This window comes from Psammomys obesus, unplaced genomic scaffold, assembly GCF_907164565.1.
Source record: "Psammomys obesus unplaced genomic scaffold, mPsaObe1.curated_primary_1811, whole genome shotgun sequence".
Lineage (NCBI taxonomy): Eukaryota > Metazoa > Chordata > Mammalia > Rodentia > Muridae > Psammomys > Psammomys obesus.
The window spans coordinates 15,834,157-15,855,361 of record NW_026585894.1 but is presented as its reverse complement, the minus strand read 5'-3'; the positions used below and the strand labels follow the sequence as shown (position 1 = coordinate 15,855,361).

At 40.0% G+C, this 21,205-nt stretch overlaps 1 protein-coding gene across 1 annotated transcript in view; it reads left to right on the top strand.

Moving 5' to 3' along the window:
* Window positions 1–21,205, top strand: part of Adgrg4 (adhesion G protein-coupled receptor G4) — an 84,411-nt gene that overhangs the window by 57,865 nt on the left and 5,341 nt on the right. The window contains exons 10-17 of the mRNA XM_055599555.1: window positions 355–474; window positions 1,616–1,661; window positions 3,199–3,302; window positions 4,853–4,974; window positions 5,955–6,223; window positions 10,832–10,910; window positions 14,814–15,094; window positions 19,670–19,771. Coding sequence (XP_055455530.1) covers window positions 355–474; window positions 1,616–1,661; window positions 3,199–3,302; window positions 4,853–4,974; window positions 5,955–6,223; window positions 10,832–10,910; window positions 14,814–15,094; window positions 19,670–19,771 — 1,123 coding nt within the window. The remainder of the gene's footprint in view (window positions 1–354; window positions 475–1,615; window positions 1,662–3,198; window positions 3,303–4,852; window positions 4,975–5,954; window positions 6,224–10,831; window positions 10,911–14,813; window positions 15,095–19,669; window positions 19,772–21,205) is intronic.

Sequence of the window (21,205 nt, the reverse complement as noted above, 5' to 3'; positions counted from 1 at the left end):
GTGAAGAGTTAGAACCAAGTTAAGTTGTGCAATGTGTGAATCTGGAGCATTAAGGTAGAGAATATTTTGTTTTGTTGTAAAAGCAGCATTGAATAGCTGGTACAAACCCAATATTGATTGGTTAGATATGTTCTGGATAGATGGGTGGGTGAATGAATGGATAAATAAATGAATTGTTCTAACTTGTTATAACTGAGCTTTATGTGATGAAGAGATGGACTGATTGACTTTGAAAATTCATCTGTAGACTGTTTTTCACGTCTATGCCAAAACTGTGTAGCACACCATTGATTCTAGATTGATAATGGTTATGTAAGAAATTAGATGTTTAGGACCTTTTTGTTTCATCTGCAGGCCCAAAACAACAATACTTCATTAATGACATATGTTGTCAGTGCAAGCATCTCAAATATGTCCATTCAAAACTTGGCTGGTCCAGTGCTTATCATTCTTAAGCATATTCAAGGAAACTGGGTAATATATCTATTTTCATCTGAGAATCAAATGACCTCAGGACCTCAAAGTGATTTTCCTGCTGAAAAATAAATGGTCAATTTACATTCAATTCAAAGACTCCATGTTGATTTTTCTGGTTCTAGGTGGAAGTATGTTAGAACTAGGTATTTCTAGAAATAATGCCATATCCCCAAGGGATCCTGGATAGTGAGCCTTCTAGAAAGACAGTGACTAAGAATAAGCAGATCTCTTAGTTGTAACAGTAAATGCCATTTAATTGCATTCATTTTTTGAGTGAGATAAACAACATCATTGAAAATAACATTTGTATTCTTTGATTTTGCATGAAGAACATTAAAACATATATTTATCATCAAATGACTAAAATGATAATCGTATGGAATAACATACGGCATATATTACTAAATAATCAATTTAGTTTTAGTAAACGAATGAGTTACTGTTTCATTCTTTGATGTTAATATGTGTCCAGTGTGAAGTATTCACTTCCTATCTAAGAGACTTTATAGTATAACATATTTTCCCCCTAGTCTTAAAGAGAAGCAAGGGAGGCTCGGAGAGGGAATTTAAAAACCAGATTGAAAATGAAACAGGTTGGTCAAATTTCTCAATTTAGACTGGGGCTGTGACTATCAGATCATTCCTGGGAATTAATTATCCTTTGCCTCAGTCTCCTAGAGATTGTAGGAACTAGGGAAATTTCAGGAATCTTCAACAGGCTTAATGAGGAGGCAACTCAACTCTGTGTGCTTAGGAATGATCACAGCTGTGAGTGCCAAATTCCAAAGCCTCATAAAGAACACCTACTATACAGCAGTTGCTTACTGGTTCTCCAGAGCTTCCCCCCTGCAGTGCACCAATTGGCAGGTCCCAGTAATACCAAACGACACATGCTACATTGCTACGCAGTGACATGCTGTTTTCTTACTTCCAAGGCCAAAGCTAGGTGGAGTTATACTTAAAACCAAACCATAAATGATCTCCCCCTATGTCTCTCCCCGTGTGCGAGTGTGTGTGTGCTTACGTGTGTGTATATTTCTGTCTCCGCTGGCCAAAACACTTGAAAACGCTTAAATGTGCATTGTTTTTGTTTGGTAACACAAGAAAAGGTATTTGACTGTAATTCTTATTGTTGCAGAATTATGGTCAAGTTTACTGTGCCTTTTGGGATTTTGACACTAACAGTAAGTATTTATAGAAGCAGACTTTGACTTTGCCCCCTCATCCTTTTCCCTGTTGGTGGTTGGGGTGTTGTCAGCTGCTGTCCAATCAGGCACTACGGAACACTCTGCACGACAGAGATATCCTACATGACTTTTAGGGCATGAAAATTAAGAAAACTCCTTTTGGTAAGGCATTCGTTATAGAAATTACAAAAATAGATAAATGCATGGGTAAGCAAGACTAGGAAAAAATGCAATTAGAAGGCCCAGTGTAGAATAACTGAGTTATTTGAAGAGGACTGAGGAGTGATTACCTGGCTTGTTAAGTGTTCGTTCCTATAGGAATTATCACTATTTATTTATTTTTTTTCTCCCTCTTTCATAAGAATAGTGAGTCCTTGGTAAGCCCTATGCCCTCGAACGGACCCAATCCTTTAATCATCTCATTGAGGAGATGAGATTTTTGTTAGTACCCCAAAGCCCTCCCTGTTTGGGTAGCTGTGCATCTGTGAAAGTGGTGGGTATGGTTACTCCTGACTGGCTTCTATTAGGTTTGCTACCTCCACTGGAGTCTCTAGGGTTAATACCAAATCCCAAAGAATTCTCCTACACAATCATCATCTCCCAGGAATGCATGGCTAGTGGTGAGAAATGTTCTTCTACATAGGAAGCTCTGCTTGGATATTTTTCCCATCTAGAAATCCGGGAGAAGAGAGACATTTCTCTTTCTACGTAACTCCTCAGGGAACAGAATACTAACCCTCTGACAAACAGAAACAATGTGTCCTCTCCTGGCTCCCCGCCAAGCCTGTCAGAAAAATGGTCCCATAAAAAGTGGCAAGCTCTGTCCTCCATAGCTTCAGTAAGTTCATCCCTGTGTTGCTGGAGTACTCCCAGGAGACCCCTTGCCCCTGGCTCTCTATGCTGTGAGTCTAGAACATTTATCATCTATGACATTATCCCAGAGAGACAATTCTGCTCACACTTGGATACCTGTCCTGAGATAAGTCTTTTGCTGTACTACCATCCTAAACCAGCTCTCTATCCCCAGATCTATAAGGCTCCAATTAGCCATAAGGATCTTCAGGCCATGATCGCTTGAGTCCATTTAGTTTCTTGGGTGGAACTGGCTGTTTCTAATATAAATGTCAGTCCCAAGTTGGCTAAGAGGCAGCCTGTATTCCAAAGGTCTAGGTCCTTCTAAAACTTCCAGATCTATTTCTTTTATTGGCCACTTGCAAAACATGTTGCTACAGCATGGTGACAGGAACAGTTGCTCATGATTAGGCTGTATCTTAATCTGTAGAGGCAGTACAGAAACAAGAGAAATGGGTGACAATGAAATTACACTGTTTATAAAGCCCATCCCCACCCTTGCACCCTGACACATATGTTAATTTGGCCTATTAAATGTAATTTAATTTTGCTGTTCAATTATACCTTTCTGTCTTAACAAACAATGCTAATTATAACACACGTTCGGATGATGCATATAATAAAAAATTAAACATTTCCGAGAAAAGTAAAATTGCTTGAAATTCCCTTCTGTCCCCTGCAGATGGTCTAGGTGGATGGAATCCATCAGGCTGTAAAGTAAAGGAAACCAATGTAAATTACACAATCTGTCAGTGTAACCACCTCACTCACTTTGGAGTTTTAATGGTGAGTTGTCTCTTTATCACTCTTCAATGGAATTTTGACAACTTTTTATTAGATTCAAGCTATTAATGTACTTGCAAGCTAAATAGTGAAAAAAATCATACAAGCAGAGAAAAGGCTCTCCTCCAATCATGTTTACAGAATCAGGTGTTTATTTTTCTCTTCATATAGTCTGAAGCTATAGCTGAGGCAGCTCTGTGGATATACAGCATCAGTGTATAGCCCAGGTTGGTCCGGACCTCCTGACAGAGCCTCCCAAGTACTGGGTGCATAGGGGTGCACATCTACACCTGAGTTTAGCATGGTTTATAATCCATTTAAAATTTTTATTTGACCCATAAAAAGCATTCAGTCAATAATTGCCAATTTGTGAGAATTTTCTTTGGTTCACTACCAACTGGCTAGACCTTTACAACAGGAGTCAAAAGTCTCCAGGTCTGTTAGCAATTAGTTTTCCAATCTCATTTGAGGGGCCTTACTTGTTTGGAACTTAGCTCTTTCTTCTGAGGTCTGAATGATAGAATGGAGAGAATCAGTGTTTCTCTTATCTCAACCCTATTGCTATTTGAAACACATAATTCTATGTTGTGGAAAACAGTTGTGCATATTGTAAGATGGATATCAGCAGCCCAGGCCTCTACCCAGTCAATGTCAACAGCACCTGCCTCAGTTGTGGCAACCAAAAAATATCTCTAGGTCTGTCAAATGTCCCAGCAAGGGTACAAGCCCTTCTAGTCAAGAACTTTCAGAATAGATTAGTACTTCCTAGCATTTTAAAAAGTCCTAACATTTTAATATTTTTTGTGTGTGTGCATTGGCATTTTGCCTGCATGTGTATCTGTGTGAAGGTGTCAGAACTCCTGGAACTTCAGTTATAGACAGTGGTGAGCTGCCATGTGGGTGCTGGGAATGGAACCTGGATCCTCTGGAAGAGAAGTCACTGCTCTTAACCACTGATCCACCTCTCTATCCCCATGTCTTAACTATTTATGAGCCATAGAACCATAAGCATCTAATGAAAGCTATGGTTTCTTCCCAAACCAGTGTACTTATATATTCAATAGTTTTGCACGTCATTTCAGATCTTTGGCGGTTTTCAAATTAAGACTTTACTGGACTACTACTTTAGACAAAGGGACCACTTTATCTTTTTAATTTTATAAACATTATTTAAGGTCTAAGGGAATTTTTTTATGTTCTGTGTAGTATTTTGGGACACTCCATTCAGATATTGATTCATTTTATATACCAAATTCAAAACCATTAGCTTGGTTATATTTTCAAGTGCTGAACATGTTAATGACAATGAAACCAAGGACTAAATGTTCTTTCACCGTGGTTGATGGCTTTCCATGCTGTGACTCGGTAAGCTTTAGTAGGTCTGGTCAAACCACATATGGTCTTATCACATAGACTTCCATACCATTTGACTATAGAAGAGCTTCAGCAAGGTTGCTATATGTGCTGGGAACCAACTGTTCATGAGCACCAGAAGAATTTTCCTCCAACCTTGTTCTGATGGATATGTAAATCACTATGGATTGTGATTCTAGGATTTGTCCAGGTCTACAGTGGATGCAGCGAATGAACGGATATTAATGATTATCACATACACAGGATGTGGCATCTCCTCCATTTTCCTGGGGATTGCAATGGTGACATACATAGCCTTCCAGTAAGTTTGTACAACTTAGTTTTGAGTAAGTTTAGCTTGGTCTAGTGGATGTGTTGTCATTGAAACCTTGTTAAATTCATCAATAAAACACAATAGGAAGATGTTAGATCATTAGATTCTGAAGTTGGAAAGTTAAAAATAAAGCAAAATTAACTCTTATTGGAGTATTTAAAAAGAAAGAAGCTTGTAATTAAGAGTAAAATTTCTCTACCCTGATACAAGGACAGGAACCATAAAAGGAAAAGTCTAAAGTTTCATTAAAAACAAGAACCCTTTCATCAGAGGGAAAAAATTAAGATAGTAAAAGGACAACCACAGACTGGGAGAAGATACTTGCATTGTGTGTGTGTGTGTGTGCGTGTGTGTGTACTTGGGCATGAATACAAATTCAAAAACAAGACAGAAAATTGAAAAGTGGACAAAAAGACTGAAAGAACACTTCACAGAAAAGGTCATTCATGGGTAACCCTAATTTGCATCCAAATGATTAGTAAGTATATGATCATATGGTAAGGTTCTCAACATCATTACTCATCACGGAAATGTTAATTAAAATCATAATTATCTTAAAAACTGAGCTTGAATTGAGAGGGGGATAAGTTAGAGGAGTGTGTAAGGAGTTGCAGCGGGAAATAGAGGTAAATATATTTCATTTCAGAGCTGTATGAGAGCCTCAAGAACAAAAAAATATAAACAAGCAAACAATTTAATTTTATTAACAATAAAACCAACCAACCAACCAGTCAAAATATCCAGACCCTGGGATATGCCTGGGAAAGATGACATTTTAAAGTAGCCACAGGAGAAAGTGTTCACAAGAAAACAGGGCCACTGTAACTCTCATAGACTACAGCAAGGGGACTTATGAGACCCTCATAAACAACTCTTGATGTTTTACTAGATAAGATGTAGCAGTGCTTTATTTGAAAGAGAGACCCTGCCTATCCTAACGTTTGTTTGTTTGTTTGTTTGTTTTAAAGCAAACTTCGAAAAGATTATCCTTCCAAAATCCTGATCAACCTATGCACAGCATTACTGATGCTCAACCTAGCATTTTTGGTTAATTCCTGGCTGACATCATTTCAGAAAGTAGGACTATGCATCACAGCTGCAGTGGCACTCCATTACTTTCTGCTGGTGTCTTTGACTTGGATGGGCCTGGAGGCAGTCCACATGTACTTTGCTCTAGTCAAAGTCTTCAACACATACATTCCAAATTATATCCTGAAATTTTGTGTGGCTGGCTGGGGTGAGTATTTTACTATTTGGCTTGATGTCTTTCTTTCTTTTTTCTTTCTTTTTTGGGGGTGGGGGAGGAATTGAGACAAGGTTTCTCTGTGTAGCCTTGGCTGTGATATGTCTTTTTAAAGACTGTCTTTTTAAAAATTTAGCTCCAACTTAGTCTTTTTTTTCCTCCTCCTTCTCTTCCTTTTCTTCTTCTTTCTCTTCCTCCTCTTTCTTTCATCCTCCTTCCTCATTCTCTTCTCCTTTCTTCTTCTCTTCCTTCCTCCCTCCTTCTCCTGCTCCTTCTTCTACTACTCGTCCTCCATTCTCTTCTTAGAAAAACTTGAAACTGGGTAATTTATAAAGAAAGATAGTCTTTCTAAGTTCTAGAGGATTGGATGTAAAATATCAAAGAGTCCACATCTGATGTGGACCACTCTGTGCTGTTATAACAAAGTGTGGGGCATCACATGACCATGAGTGAAGGGAAGGGGACAGAAGTGATCCTTTTTCAAGAGACCCACTGCTGAAAAAAAATGCGAACTCATTTGTTGGATTAAAGCATTATTCCTGAAGACAGTTCCTCTATCACCTAACCAACTATTGTAGATTTAATTTCTCAGTACTGTGGCAATAGGGATCAAGTTTCTACAATATGAACTTGGGAAGACCTGTTCAAAATATGGCAGGCACCATTTGGCTTGTAATTCCAGACCCAAGTTTCTTACTAGTGTAGCTTAGGAATTGAGGATTACATCACTGGAGTTTAAATGGACATCTCTCTTCCTGCTTATGTGGTTCCATACATTCAGCTGAGTGAAGAGTTTGTGCCAGATGTGTATTGAACACTGGCTTGTGTTCTGTGCTGCATCTATACTAACACTCCTATGAGATTTTAGCTCTCTCCTTACAGAAGTCACAACAATACTTACTGATGTGGTAGTGAATGGTCAGGTATCCCTTATAGGTGCCAGCCATGCGGTCTGCACAGCATCTGTATAGAGTGGGTCCTCTTATTATTCTTACTGAAGACACGGGGGGGGGGAGGGTTATATTTGGTAAAACACATACCCAAGATTTGAACCAGGGAGCCTGTCTTCAAAGTTTGGACTTTGAATACCAATGATCTTACCATATCACCTGAGAGACAGGAAAAAAAAAAGACTTCAAATTGACCCTTACCACACCCTTTAACTGTCATGACCACTGTTGCCCTTGGAAAAGCCAGGAATAGAGCTCAGCATGGACACTTTCTTCTTTCTCTTCTGTTTTTCGTCTTCATCACTCATTCCCAGCTCCATTCACCAGATCTTCCCCCTTCTTTTACTCCATTCCATACATGACAACAACTCCTATAGCTTGCTTCTTGTCTCTCAAAGCATCTCAATTTATGCTACTTCCTAAGGTACAGGGAAAGGCAGGAAAAGCTAGGGATTGTACTCAGGGGCAGGAGAATCTTGAAAAGTGATAAATATAATGACAAATTAAGGTCATGCTAAGGCCAAGTGGAGAAAGATACAAGGAGACATACACAGATACACTTCATTATTCACACAGTGATTAGAAAAGTAGATAAAATTGCAGATCTTGACTTCTCACTCCAGGTTCTGAAAAGAATAACACCAAAGTGAAAGGGGACAGATAACAGTGTCGAAATGGTGACATTCTCTATTGCTGAGGGGTCAGTTCTAAATGGAAGCTAGGGTTTTTCTACTCTACTGCTGCACTTTAAGAGGATCAGGGTACAAAGCCTAACATCTCTACAGATCCAGGGGGTGATAAGAAAATGTCTCGTGATAACTTCCTAGAAGAAAAGGGGAGCTATGGTATCCCCTAAGTTCTTCTCCCATTGGTGAAGACACACAGTAAATTCTGTTAAATTCAGATAATCCGAGATGCAAGCCTTTGCCACCCTGGCTTACGTGGACACATACAGGGTCATGCGGGAGGGGCACTGCTAAGCTGCTACAGGGTGTTTGGAAGCATTGTAAGAGCAACTAGAGGAGAAATACTAGGATCTCTGTAGATTTAGCAGTTGGCCTTCCTAAGCCAAAGTGGGCTGTCGTGAAGGTGTATGTAGATTCCATCTACCAAAATTAAGTCAAGATCAGGTAGAAAGATTGAATAGTCCTATATCCCCCAAGGAAATAGAAACAGTCATCAACAGTCTCTCTTCCAAAAAAAGCCCTGGGCCAGATGGATTCAGTGCAGAATTCTACCTACCAGAAGTGCTAACTCCAATTCTCTCCGAAATATTCCACAAAATAGAAACAGAAGGGACATTACCAAACTCATTCTATGAAGCCACAGTCACCTTGATACCTAAACACACAAAGACCCCCCAAAAAAAGAGAACTTCAGACCTATCTCTCTTATGAACATTGTTGCAAAAATACTTGCAAGCTGAATCCAAGAACACATCAAAGATATCATCCACCATGATCAAGTAGGCTTCATCCCAGGCATGCAAGGGTGGTTCAACATACGGAAATCCATCAATGTAATCCACCACATAAACAAACTGAAGGAAAAAAACCACATGATCATCTTCTTAGATGCCGAAAAAACATTTGACAAAGTCCAACACCCATTCATGTTAAAGTCTTGGAGAGATCAGGGATACAAGGCACATACCTAAACATAGTAAAGACAATATACAGCAAGCCTATAGCCAACATCAAATTCAATGGAGAGAAACTTAAATCAATCCCACTGAAATCAGGGACAAGGCAAGGCTGCCCACTCTCTCCATATCTCTTCAACATAGTGCTGGAAGTCCTTGCTAGATCAATAAGACAATTGAAGGAGATCAAGGGGATACAGATTGGAAAGGAAGAAGTCAAATCAATCTGGCACTTTCTCAGACAATTAGGAATAGTGCTTCCTTAAGATCCAGCTATACCACTCCTAGGCATATACCCAAAATTTGCTCAAGTACACAACAAAGACATTTGCTCAACCATGTTTGTAGCAGCTTTATTTGTAATAGCCAGAACCTGGAAACAACCCAGATGTCCATCAACGGAGGAATGGATACAGAAATTGTGGTATTTTTACACAATGGAATACTACTCAGCAATCAAAAGGGAGGAAATCATGAAATTTGCAGGCAAATGGTGGGATCTAGAAAAGATCATTCTGAGTGAAGTATCCCAGAAGGAGAAAGACAAACATGGTATATACTTGCTTATATAGATCTACAAGATATGATAAACAATGAAATCTATACACCTTAAGAAGATAAACAAGAAAGCAGACACGGGGTAAGATGATCAATCCTCACTTAGAAAGACAAATGTGATGTGCATTGGATGTATGACAGGAGTCTACTGCAGAAGGCCTCTGAAAGACTCTACCTAGCAGTGTTTCAAAGCAGATACTAAGACTCATAACCAAACCTACGGGAGAGTGCAAGGAATCCTATGAAAGAAGGGGAGTTAGTATGATGTGGAAAGGATAGGAGCTCCACAAGGACTAAATATATCTGGGCACAGGGGTCTTTTCTGAGACTGACACTCCACCAAGGACCATGTATGGATATAACCTAGAACCTCTGCTCAGATGTAGCCTGTGATAGCTTAGTAACCAATTAGTTTTCCATAGGAAGGGGAACAGGGAGTATTATCTGACAGGTACTCAATGGCTGGCTCTTTGACCTCCCCACTCCCCAACAGAGGAACAGTCCTGTTAGGCCACAGAGGAGGACTTTGTAGCCAGTCCTGAAGATACTTGATAAAACAGGGTCAGATGAAAGGGGAGGAAGTCCTCCCCAATCAGTGGACTTGGAAAGGGACAGGGAGGAGACCAGGGAGGGAAGGCGGGATTGGGAGGGAATAAGGGAGTGGGATACAGCTGGGATACAGTTAATAAAATGTAACTAATAATAAAAAAATAAAATTAAATTATAAAAAAAATTCTAGGAAATTTAAATTAAATTTAAATTTATTAATTTATAAATTAATTACATTTATATTTACAAGTTAATTAAATGAAATTTCTAGGAAAGTAGATTTGTCCACATTTTATAAAAAACTAACGACTGAACATGGAACCTCCTGCCTGACATCCCAGATTCAAAGACATCCTCGGCTACAAAGTGAACTCTTGTTCAGCCATGCTTCTAATATGATACTCTGCCTCACAAAAAAAAAAAAAAAAAAAAAAAAATCCCAAGCAAACAGAAAGCAGCCGAACAAGAAATAGGGATTCTTACAATAATTCTTGTTATATTTATATGGATAATATGGACATAGTAGTAATGAAAGGACAGAATTAAAAAGGAGGGAAAAAATGATGCCCTATCACCTGAGAAGAAGTGCTTTGTGTGGACTTGTATTCTGGCGAACTAGATGCTTTTATTGCCAAACTGAGTTGTTGGCTCTTGAGCTGTTCTCGTAAGTAGTGACTATTGCATGGAAGCCAGTGGCATCCTGCTTAGTTTAGCAGACTGGAACACTCTTAGAAATGTTTAACTTAGAAGAATTCACAAACATTTTGCAAACAATTGTATTTTGATGTTCACACATCTGTGGCTCATTTAAACAATGTCTTCATGTATCTGTCCCACAGCTGTTTGATTAGCATCCTTCCCCCTGGATTTAACAGGTTTCTGTGCCTTCCTTACCCACTCTAGGAATTCCAGCACTCACAGTGGTCATCATACTTAGTGTAAGAAAAGACCTCTATGGAACTCTGAGCCCAACCACTCCATTGTAAGTACCAATGTCTCTTGCTTTTCAGGCGGTGGAAGTTCTAGGAGTAATGGGATGTTACTGGCCAGCCTCTTAGTCTTAACACTGGCTTTTCAGGAAACTCATTGTCAGTATTTCTGCTCTAACACAGCCATGGTGGAATGGTGAAGTGTTTGGATTCTTTATGATCATGACTAAGCCATTGTGCATTTTAGACGCACTTGGTTTTTTGTTTTTCTGGAAAATGGGGCTAATTGCTCTCAGTGTTGTGTGCAAGTTAAAATGACATTGCTGTTATGAAGTGTCATACTTGTTGCCCTATCCGTGGCTAATGCTATGTAACTGGCAGCTATTTTGGCTCCAAAACCTCACAGACCATGGGAAAGATTTAGTGGCTAGTCTAAGGAAATATTGAAATGAGTTGAGAAACATGTTCCATCTTTCCAGAGGGAGACTAAAAATTTTCACATTGCAGTAAACTGGCTAGATTTATTGTTCTCTCTCGCTCTCTGTCTCTTTACAATCTGATGCATAAATCCATCTCTTTGACTCAGCCACATCACAAGAATAGCTTTTTATTCTACTCTATCTCTTTTGAGCCTTCTTTGGAGCCATGCAATTCTCCAGGCTGTACAACCTTTTATTTAAGTTCCCCATATCCGTTCCCTTTGCCATGCCTTCTCAAAATCACATCCACTATAGATTTCCTGTCCTGCTGTGCTGGGATCGAGTGTAGGAGGCCCTATGTCTAACACTCCTCTCTCTGTCTTTCCTATTGAGATGGCAGTTGCCAGAGGTTCAAAATTACAATGCCCTCTGCAGCAAATGCTTTTTAACTAAAATTCCTGGTTCTCCCTTACTTCCCTCTCATTTCTTTCCCCTTCCTTCTTGTCTCCAGCTCTGTCATCCCTCTTTGCCTGTTTCGTGACTTAAAAGGTCCCCAGTATCTCTCTCACAGTGATTCTTCTTCAAAGATAAAAAGCAAAAACAAAACCAGAATGAAATCAACCCCCCCCCCCACACACACACACAAAGAGCCTTTTTATATGTGGATTTGTTAGTGAGAGACAGATGGCTGTAAGAGTTTTGTTTTGTAAATAATTATACTTTGAAAGGTAATTCACCTCAGGGTACAAAATCCAAAAGCACAAAAGGGTTCAGGCTGAAAACTAAGCCTCTTCCCCAATGCCCAGCTATTAAGTGTTTCTCCTTTCAGGTAACTCCTATTATCATTAGTCAATCATGTGGCTATTTCCTTGCACATATTTTTCGACTTGCTTGTTTTATTTTAAATGTTATTTTATTATTGTCACTTTTTATTTTGGGATTGTGGCTTGCTATATAGCCCAGGATGCCCTGGAAGTTGGTGTGTTGCCCAGGCTGGCTTCGAACTCAGTAATACCCCTGCCTCAGCTTCCCAGATTGGTGATATTACAAGCCTGATCCATGACACCCAGATAGTTACTTTACTTATGATACATACTGTGGAATACAGCAAAACATTTGAATACATATCTTTAGGGTATAATGGTCAAATCATGATAGCGTATCTATTATTTCCAAAATGTATTATTTCTATGTGGTACCAACACTCAAACTCCTTTCTTCTCAGTAATCTGAAATATACAGCACAGTACAATTTACTGTAGTGGCCACACTGTGCAGTAGAACACAGGAACATATTCCTGCTCTCTACTGGCTTTGTACCGTCCCTCCTATTCTTCCCGGGCTCTGATGACTGTTTATCTGCTCTCCCATTCTATGTGACTTACTTTAGCAGTTCCTTTAGATGGATTGATTTTATGGGTGTGAGCATTTTGCATGCATTTGTGGTGCCCAGGGGAGTCAGAAGAAGAAATCCAGATCCCTAGAATTTGAGTTTTAGATGGATAGGAGCCACCATGTATGTGTCAGGAATCAAACTTAGTTCTTCTGCAGGAGCAACAAGTGGTCTTGACTTGAACTATCTCTCCAGCCCCATGGTTCACTTTTTACGTGTATGCTATTTTTGTGTACTGATATTTTCTTTCTTTTTTGTTCTTTTTAGTTGTTTTGTTGTTGTTGTTGGTTTTTTGTTTTGTTTTGTTTTGTTTTGTTTTGAGACAGGGTGTCTCTGTGTAGCCTTGGCTGTCATGGACTCACTTTGTTGACTAGGCTGGCCTGGAACTTAAAGATCTGCCTGCCTCTGCCTCCCTGATTGCTGTGATTACAGCCATGCACTGCCGCACCAGGCTGCATACTGATATTTTCACTCAGAGGTCATCTGCATCTGAAAATATAGTGCTGCCTAATTTTGAGAAGAGTTTTCTATAGTTTTACTTGAGGCAGAAAATGATAGACTGAGACTCTGTTGGAGAAGTTAAATGTTTTTTGGTTTTGTTTTGATTTTATAATTTATTTATTTTTATTAATTACAGTTTATTCACTAGGTATTCCAACTGTAGCCCTCTCCCTCAGCCCTTCCCAATTCCACTCTCCTTCCATCTTCTCTACCCATGCTTCTCCCCCAGTCCACTGAAAGGGTGATCCTCCTCCCCTTCCCTCTGATCTTAGTCTATCAGGTCTCATCAAGACTGGCTGCATTGTCTTCATCTGTGACACTTCTCCCTGGATCTCCTCAGGGGAAGGTGATCAAAGAACAGGCCACTGAGTTCATGGCAGAGAAAGTCCCTGTTCCCTAGGGACACTGAGCTGCCATGGGCTACATATGTGCAGGGGTTCTAGGTTATCTCCATGAATGGTTAGGTCCTCTGTGGGTAGGCTCCTGTCTTGTTCCTTGTTTTCACCCTCTTCCTATGTCCATCCCATCTGCCTTTCTGAATGAGGATTGAGCATCTTACCCAGGGTCCTCGTTCTTGCTTAGCTTCTTTAGGTGTACAGATTTTAGTATGATTGTCGTATATTATATTTCTAATATCCACTTATAAGTGAGTATATACCATGTGTGTCTTTCTGCTTCTAGAATATCTCACTCAGGATTATCTTTTCTAGTTCCCACTCTTTGCATGCAAATTTCATGATTTCCTTGGTTTTGATTGCTGAGTAGTATTCCATTGTGTAAATGTACCACAGTTTCTGTATCCACTCCTTAACTGAGTGACATCTGGGTTGTTTCCAGCTTCTGGTTATTACAAATACACACAAAATGACATTTACCAGTGTGGACAACATGTCCCAAAGGACTCTTTCTGGACTCAGAAAGAGATTCCAGTTAATTAGACACACAGTTGACTTAGTCAAGCTTGTCTGCCTTCAAAACTCAAAAGCAATGAGTCTCATAGTTAGAAATGTTGTTCAATGAAGTATCTGCTCTCAGGAACCACTATACATCTCTTCTTTAATAGCAAGTATAGAGCCATTAAGCCATCCAGTAATCACTGCTGCCTTTTGTGGTCCAAATTCACTATATTTTAAAGCAGCACAATGAGAGCAGTCTTCTTTTTGTTGCATTTTCATTAACTCTGATCATCTTATCATTGTTTGATATAGCATTCAGGAATGTTCTTGCTTGCTCCTGTCCTTTTATTGTAATATTTCTCATGCAAAGCAGAATTCATCTTGCAAATAAAAGCTCTGGTTTAGGGTGTGCGCAGGGTGAGAAGATCTTCTTTGGAGAAAAAAATACATAATTTGTTTTTCCTTTGTTAAAGAAGAGAATAGTTTCTCAGGGAAATTTACTGAGGTTGCTGTCTATGTGTCCTGTAGGACTAAAGCTTCTATTAGAAGGTATCCAGAACTAGGGCTCAGGAGAGTAAATTAAACCCAGCTCTGCCTCTAGGGGGTATGAATGAACTCCACTGTCTTACTTTACCTAATTGGGGGTCCTTAGATTCAATGAAGCTGACCAGGTGACCTTGGAGTGCCCAGAAAGCAGTAGTTTATGATCATGACTCACAGCAGTCTTCTCTTCCTTTCTCTGTACAGTTGTTGGATTAAAGATGATCACATCTTTTACATCTGGGTTGTGGCTTATTTTTGCCTCATATTTCTTACGAATCTCTCCATGTTTTGCACTGTTCTCATTCAATTGGCTTCGGTGAAATCCCAAAGCCAGAAGACTCGAAAGAAGATGATCCTGAATGACCTCAAAGGCACAATCAGTCTGACATTCCTACTCGGCCTCACCTGGGGTTTTGCCTTTTTTGCCTGGGGACCTGTGAGGATCTTTTTCATGTATCTTTTTGCCATTTGTAATACTTTGCAAGGTAACTACTGTATGTCGGCTCTTTCTGTGGCTAGCTAGACCTCCAGCAAAGACATTTGTGTTGTTTTGGAAAATAATCTCACATTCCGGAATTTAAAGGAGAGAAGAAAAAATACATCAGGAAATCCCTGCTCATAATGGGTCAACAAGTGGTCTTTGGAAATACTAGGTAGATGTTAGCCTTCATTGAGTGAATACATAGCTCCCACTCTTGCTCAAGGGTGGAGGGAACATTACAAATAAGTTACCACAACTTTATCTAGTTTGTGATGTCTGCATCAAACAGTGAATGGCAAAGTTTCTTACAGGACTCATTATATCAACAAACTGTGTTCGCTGATATATAGATTCATGCTTGGGTTTAAAGTTTGGAGTGCATGGTCTAGTTGAATTAGTTGAATATACCAATTACTAGACAGTAGAGACCTTAAATTTTTAACTGCACAGGCTCCATTTACATCATATATCTTAATATTTTATTAAACCACCAGACCAGAAAATTGAACTCACACAGCTGCTTAATGCACAGAGCTGAAGACCAAAGTTCTTAGTAGGATATAGGAAAGTATAAAACATATTTTTTTCTCCTGTATGCTGTGTGTGTATGCATGCACATGTGTGTGTGCACGCATATGCGTGTGTATATAAGAGAGAGAGAGAGAAAGAAAGAGGTATGTGCATGTGGAGATTCATGGCCATACTCACAGGTTGACCTCTTCCAGCACTTACTTCTTCCTTATTACTTTGAGACAAGGTCCCTTAAGTGGATCTGGAGCTAAGCTGACAGCCAGCAAGCTCCAGCAATTCCCACATAACACTCGGGCTACAGGTGTCTGTGCAGTTTTAGCTTTTGATATGAGTGCTAAAGCTTTGAAAATGGAGCCTCATGCTTATACATCAAGTACTCTTACCATCTAACCCGTCTCCTCAGGCACTTCAGTGCCTTTTGATTGCATCTGGTAGAAGAGATAAAAGTCTTAGCAGCTTTTGGCATACTTCTTACTCACTGCCTTTTGTGGCTGCTGACACTTGATGGTGATGGAGATTGATGATTGAGGTAATGGCTCTACTGTGGACAAAGCCACCTGGCTGAGACTGAGGTGCCATAACTGGGAATTATATTATGTCACAGGAACTAACCAATCTTTCTAGAGAGTGGTCATAGAAGTGGATTAGGATCCCATGCAGACCTCCCTTCTTAGTGCTAACTCAAGGATGCTCTCTGGCTAACTAATCTGAGGAGAAATTTGTCCTGAGTATTAAAAGTGGGATTCAAGAAAGACTATAAAGTCAGTTGGAACTTGAAAAGAAGATGTTTTTAACATAGTCATTGATCCATCCCTTGGTAGAAGGGAAAATAGTATGTAGAAGTTAATCAACTATTCTCTTGAAGATGAAAGCAGGAATCTCATAGAACCAATGTGAACAGAGGCATGATGTCTCTCTGTCTGTCAGACATGGTTTTTGTCGATCAAGCATTCTTAGTCTTGCCTACAATATAGGATGTGCAGTCATTTAGCAAGGGTATTTTCAGAGCTCTGAATTTAAAAGTCAAGTTACACACACACACACACACACACACACACACACACACACACACACAATGAGACAGGTGAACAAACTAGCAATTTGAATGACAAATGGTTAATTTGTAGCCATGACTGAATGGTGGATGTCCTGTGGCCAGGTAAGAAAATAAAAATTAAGCTTAGGATGAGCCTTGTGAAGGAGGGGGTACACACAAAAACAGAGCAAACAACCTAGCATCTTCCCTCTTGCCTATCTTGTAGTGAAAAAGCCTATCAATGTGTTGTGGGAAAGGAAAGCTGCCAGGGGAAGAAGAGCTGGCAGGCAGCTCATTGGAATTCACAGAATAATCTTTAAGTATGAAAACTCACAAAAGTGCAAACGGGAGATGAGAGCAGCACTAGGTGCTCATTTTTCACTGTTGTCTTCTGTTCATGCTGTAGTCAGAGTTCTCCCTGCTCTGAGGCTGAGGTTTGCTCTTCTCAGGTTGCTGTGCTTCCTTCCAGGCGCCTGTTGCCCAGAAAGAGACAAGAATACTGCATTCGTCATTGCTGTTGTTTGGTTCCACATAGTGATAAAGTCCTTTGGGGAGGAAATGACACAGGCCTCCAGATTGCTGCCTCCCACCTGGTATCAGGGAGTCTCAGGGCTGGGACCAGGGAACAAAGATCTTGCCAATCCAATTCTCCATCAAATGACATGAAGTCATTTGGTTCTTCCTGAAACTTCCCAGGGACTGAAAGCTCAGCATTCCATGAAGCAGAGCATTTAGCTTCTGATCCTCTCTGATCCTTACCCCAGTCTTCTTCCTTTGACAGAAAGATAGTGCAGTGGTTAAGACCTTGAGCTTTATAGTCAGTCAGTCCCTGCTCAGTGCTAATGTTGTTAACTCAAGACGAGCTCTGTGACCTAGGAAAAGTTTATTAAACACCATAGATTCCAAATCCTCTCACCCATAAACACGAAAACAACACAATATCTGTTACACTGTCATTGCTTAGTAAATACTAGCTGTGATTTGTTAGCATGTGACTGATCTGGTGTCTCTTCCCATAGCTCCTAGTTCCGATCTGGCAATCACACAGAGCAAGAATGATTTATTTTCTTAATGACAGACCTCTCAGATCTGTGACTAATGCCATAATGTCTCCTCATCCTGTATTACATACTGCAAGTATTTTCTTATCTAGATACAGCACCCCCGATTTTCTCATGTTCATCACCATGCTACCTGGCTCAGCTTTTGAGAACTTCTGTTTGTCAGCATCCTTTGAACTGGTGCCCCCTTTGAACTAGTGAGAGGTATAGTCAAACAGGGTAAATTTCAGCAGATTATCACTTGCTCCAATCCAAGATTCTTGACTTTGTGCTGGACCTCATAGCACAGACCTGTAATCACAAGTACTTTGAAGGATGAAGTAAGAGAATTACAAGTTCAAAGCCACAAACAACCTGAGAACTCAGTGAGACCTTGCTCTGAAATAAAAAAGTTTTAAAAAAGGAGGGCTAGGGATATAGTTTAGTGGTAGAGCATTTTTTGATCATGTATAAAGACCTACGTTCAGTCCCCAGTACTAAGCAATATATATATATTCCACTAAGGCAGTAGCTGATATAAGTTTTCATGTTAGTTATCCTTTTGACTTGTGCTCAGTTTGCAATGAGTGCTAAAAACAATTTACTGGCAGGACAATTTGCCAATGTAGAGGCATGTTGAACTCTTTATGGAGAACAAATATTTCCAAATAACACTTGAACTAAAAAAAAATGTATAGTTTTAGGTCCAAACAGTTATTACTGAGGCTATAGATAACAATGAGAATTTATGTGTCAAATTCCTGGAAGTTCAAGTGAACAACTGTCTATTCTACTGAGCTGCCACATAGTGCTGGAGGCAAAGGAAAAGGTGATATGAAGATGAAAAGGAGACAGAAGCCAGACCTTCAAAGGCTTGACAGCTGGAAGATAAGATGGGCAATATGCAGAGAATTATATGGCTAACAGGGCACATATTATATGAAGCAAAGTATTATGGCAACTCAGAAGTGGGAAGGTTGCTTTTAAGGTTGAGGTATCTGTAAGGGCTTTGTAGATAGTGATTTTGGGTGTGGACTGTAAATAAAGTCATCTTGTTGACAAGAATTAGTTCTGCCAATTCCATCCCCATCTTGAAGAAATCCAGTTAGTCCTGTAGGGAATTTTCAGTCAGGGTCATCTTAAGTGCTACTTTCATCTCTTCAGAAGCTGGTTTATAGGACAGAAATGAAAAATGTCCCACATTTGACAATTGGTATCTCCAGCACTTCCCTCTCACTTTCCAGATAATGTCAGAGATGGACATGCTTTGCACATGCCTCAGTTATGCCAAAAAACACGTGCACCGGATGTATATGACCGTGTAACAACCTACCCCCTAAATTCAGCACCTTAATACTACATACATTTCTAATCTCAAAACTGTCTGAGGGTCAGGAATCCAGGCACAACTTAACTACATACTTTTGGCTCAGAGACCATCATGAATTTGGAGTCAAGCTGTGTGCTGATGCTATCCAGGGCTGGAGTTTCTGCTTCCTAGAAGACTCAGTCATACAGGCAGGACTCACCATATGTGCATCTACATGCCAAGATATTGTCAAGACAAAATACTTAATTTCTTGAAGAGTGGATGCAGGGGGATATCTTTTATAGCCTAATTCTGCCCTATGTCATTGTTATATGAGAGGATGCTACATGTGAAGGATGTGAATGAGAGTGCATGAAGATGAGAATCATTGAGCACTATCTCTAAGTCGGGATATCATAGGAGCCCCGTGTCTCATGATATATGATATCAGCCTAGGAGAAAAACAATGGTGGCTATGGAGTCTTAATACTGACTTTATGCTATTCCTTCACTTGGAGAAGCCATAAAGAAATGAGAAAGAAATTAGTGCCCCCGAGATTCATTAGAAGCACCATTGATGGTGACAAGAATAGGCCCAAGACAGGAAATCAGTGCTAACTGGTGAAGGAAGGTGAAATGATTGATCCTGTTCTCTTGGCTTAGGGTTCCTCATTTTTGTCTTTTACTGTGTGATGAAGGAGAGTGTGCGGGAGCAGTGGCACATGCACCTTCATTGCAGGTGGCTTCGGCTGGAGAATGTTTCGGGTAAGATGTCAATGTAGGTAAGGCTTTTAATTGTATACACTTTACAGTATTGATCATATCAGTTTTTCTCCTAATGCATTCCTATGACAAAACTACCAAAATGGAGGCTGCGTCTGTGGCATGAAAATGACTTGTGGCTTTGTACTAAGATGAAGGAAGTCAAGGGAGGACTGTGGCTTGGGTCATGTCTTAACCTCTCGAGCTTTTATTTGGAACCAGATTTCTTAGACTGCTTGTCATCTCACCTGTGCTTCTGTTAGAAGAAAATTGGCTGAGTACTTCATGTGTTTCAGGAACTGGGTCCTAGGGCCGTTTGGCCAGTAGCCAACAGTAGGCTGAGTGCATGTGAGAATCAAGGAGTGGTGACAGGTGGAGTGAACTGTCAGCATTTCTAAGATGCTTCACAAGTGAGCTGCCTGAGTGGCTCTTCTAATGGGACTCATTGACAAGTGAGAGATATAGTGGCCCCTAATGTTGCCTCTCAACACTAGCCCTTCCCTTGAGGATATCTTCACTGGAGGCAAACTAGTGTTCTTTTTCCCTCTTTTTTTTTCTTTTTATTTATTCTTCTCTTATATAATGCATCCTGACCCCAGCCTCTCCTCCCTCCACTACTCCCAGTCCCCCTCCTCACCTCACCTCTCCCCTAGATCCACTGTTTCTCCATTTCCCTTCTTAAAAGAGCAAGCCTCCCAGTGATATCAACTAAACACAGCATAACACAATAGTAATAAGACTAGGTACAAACCCACATATCAGTGCTAGACAAAGAACCCAGTAGGAGGAAAAGGGTTCTAAGAGCAGGCAAAAGAGTCAGAGATAACCCCACTTCCACTATTAGGTGCCCTATAAATAACTCAAGCTTAAACAAAACAAAACAGCAACAACAACAAAAACACAACATGTATGCAGAGGATCTAGTACAGACCCATGCAGGCTCAATGATTGCCACTTAAGTCTTTGTGAGCCCCTATGAGCCATGCTTAGTTGATTCTGTGGTCCATGTTCTTCTGGTGTCCTCAAGCCTTCTAGCTCCTACAATTCTTCCTGACCCACTTCTGCAGGTTCTCCAAGTTCTGTCTGATGCTTAGGTGTGGGCCTCTGCATCTGCTCCTGTTACATGTCCGAGGATGCCTCTCTGATGACAATTGGGCTAGGCAACAATCAAAGAAACAAACTCAAAGCAATTTCATTAAAATCAGGAACAAGACAAGGTTGTCCACTTTCTCCATATCTATTCACTATACTACTTGATGTCATAGCTAGAGCAAGAAGACAACTAAAGGAAATCAAAAGGATAGAAATTGGAAAGGAAGAAATCAAGGTATTGTTATTTGCAGAGGATATGATAGTATACATAAGAGACCTCTAAAAATTGTACCAAGGAACTCCTACAGCTGATAAACATCTTCTGTGATGTGGCAGGATATAATA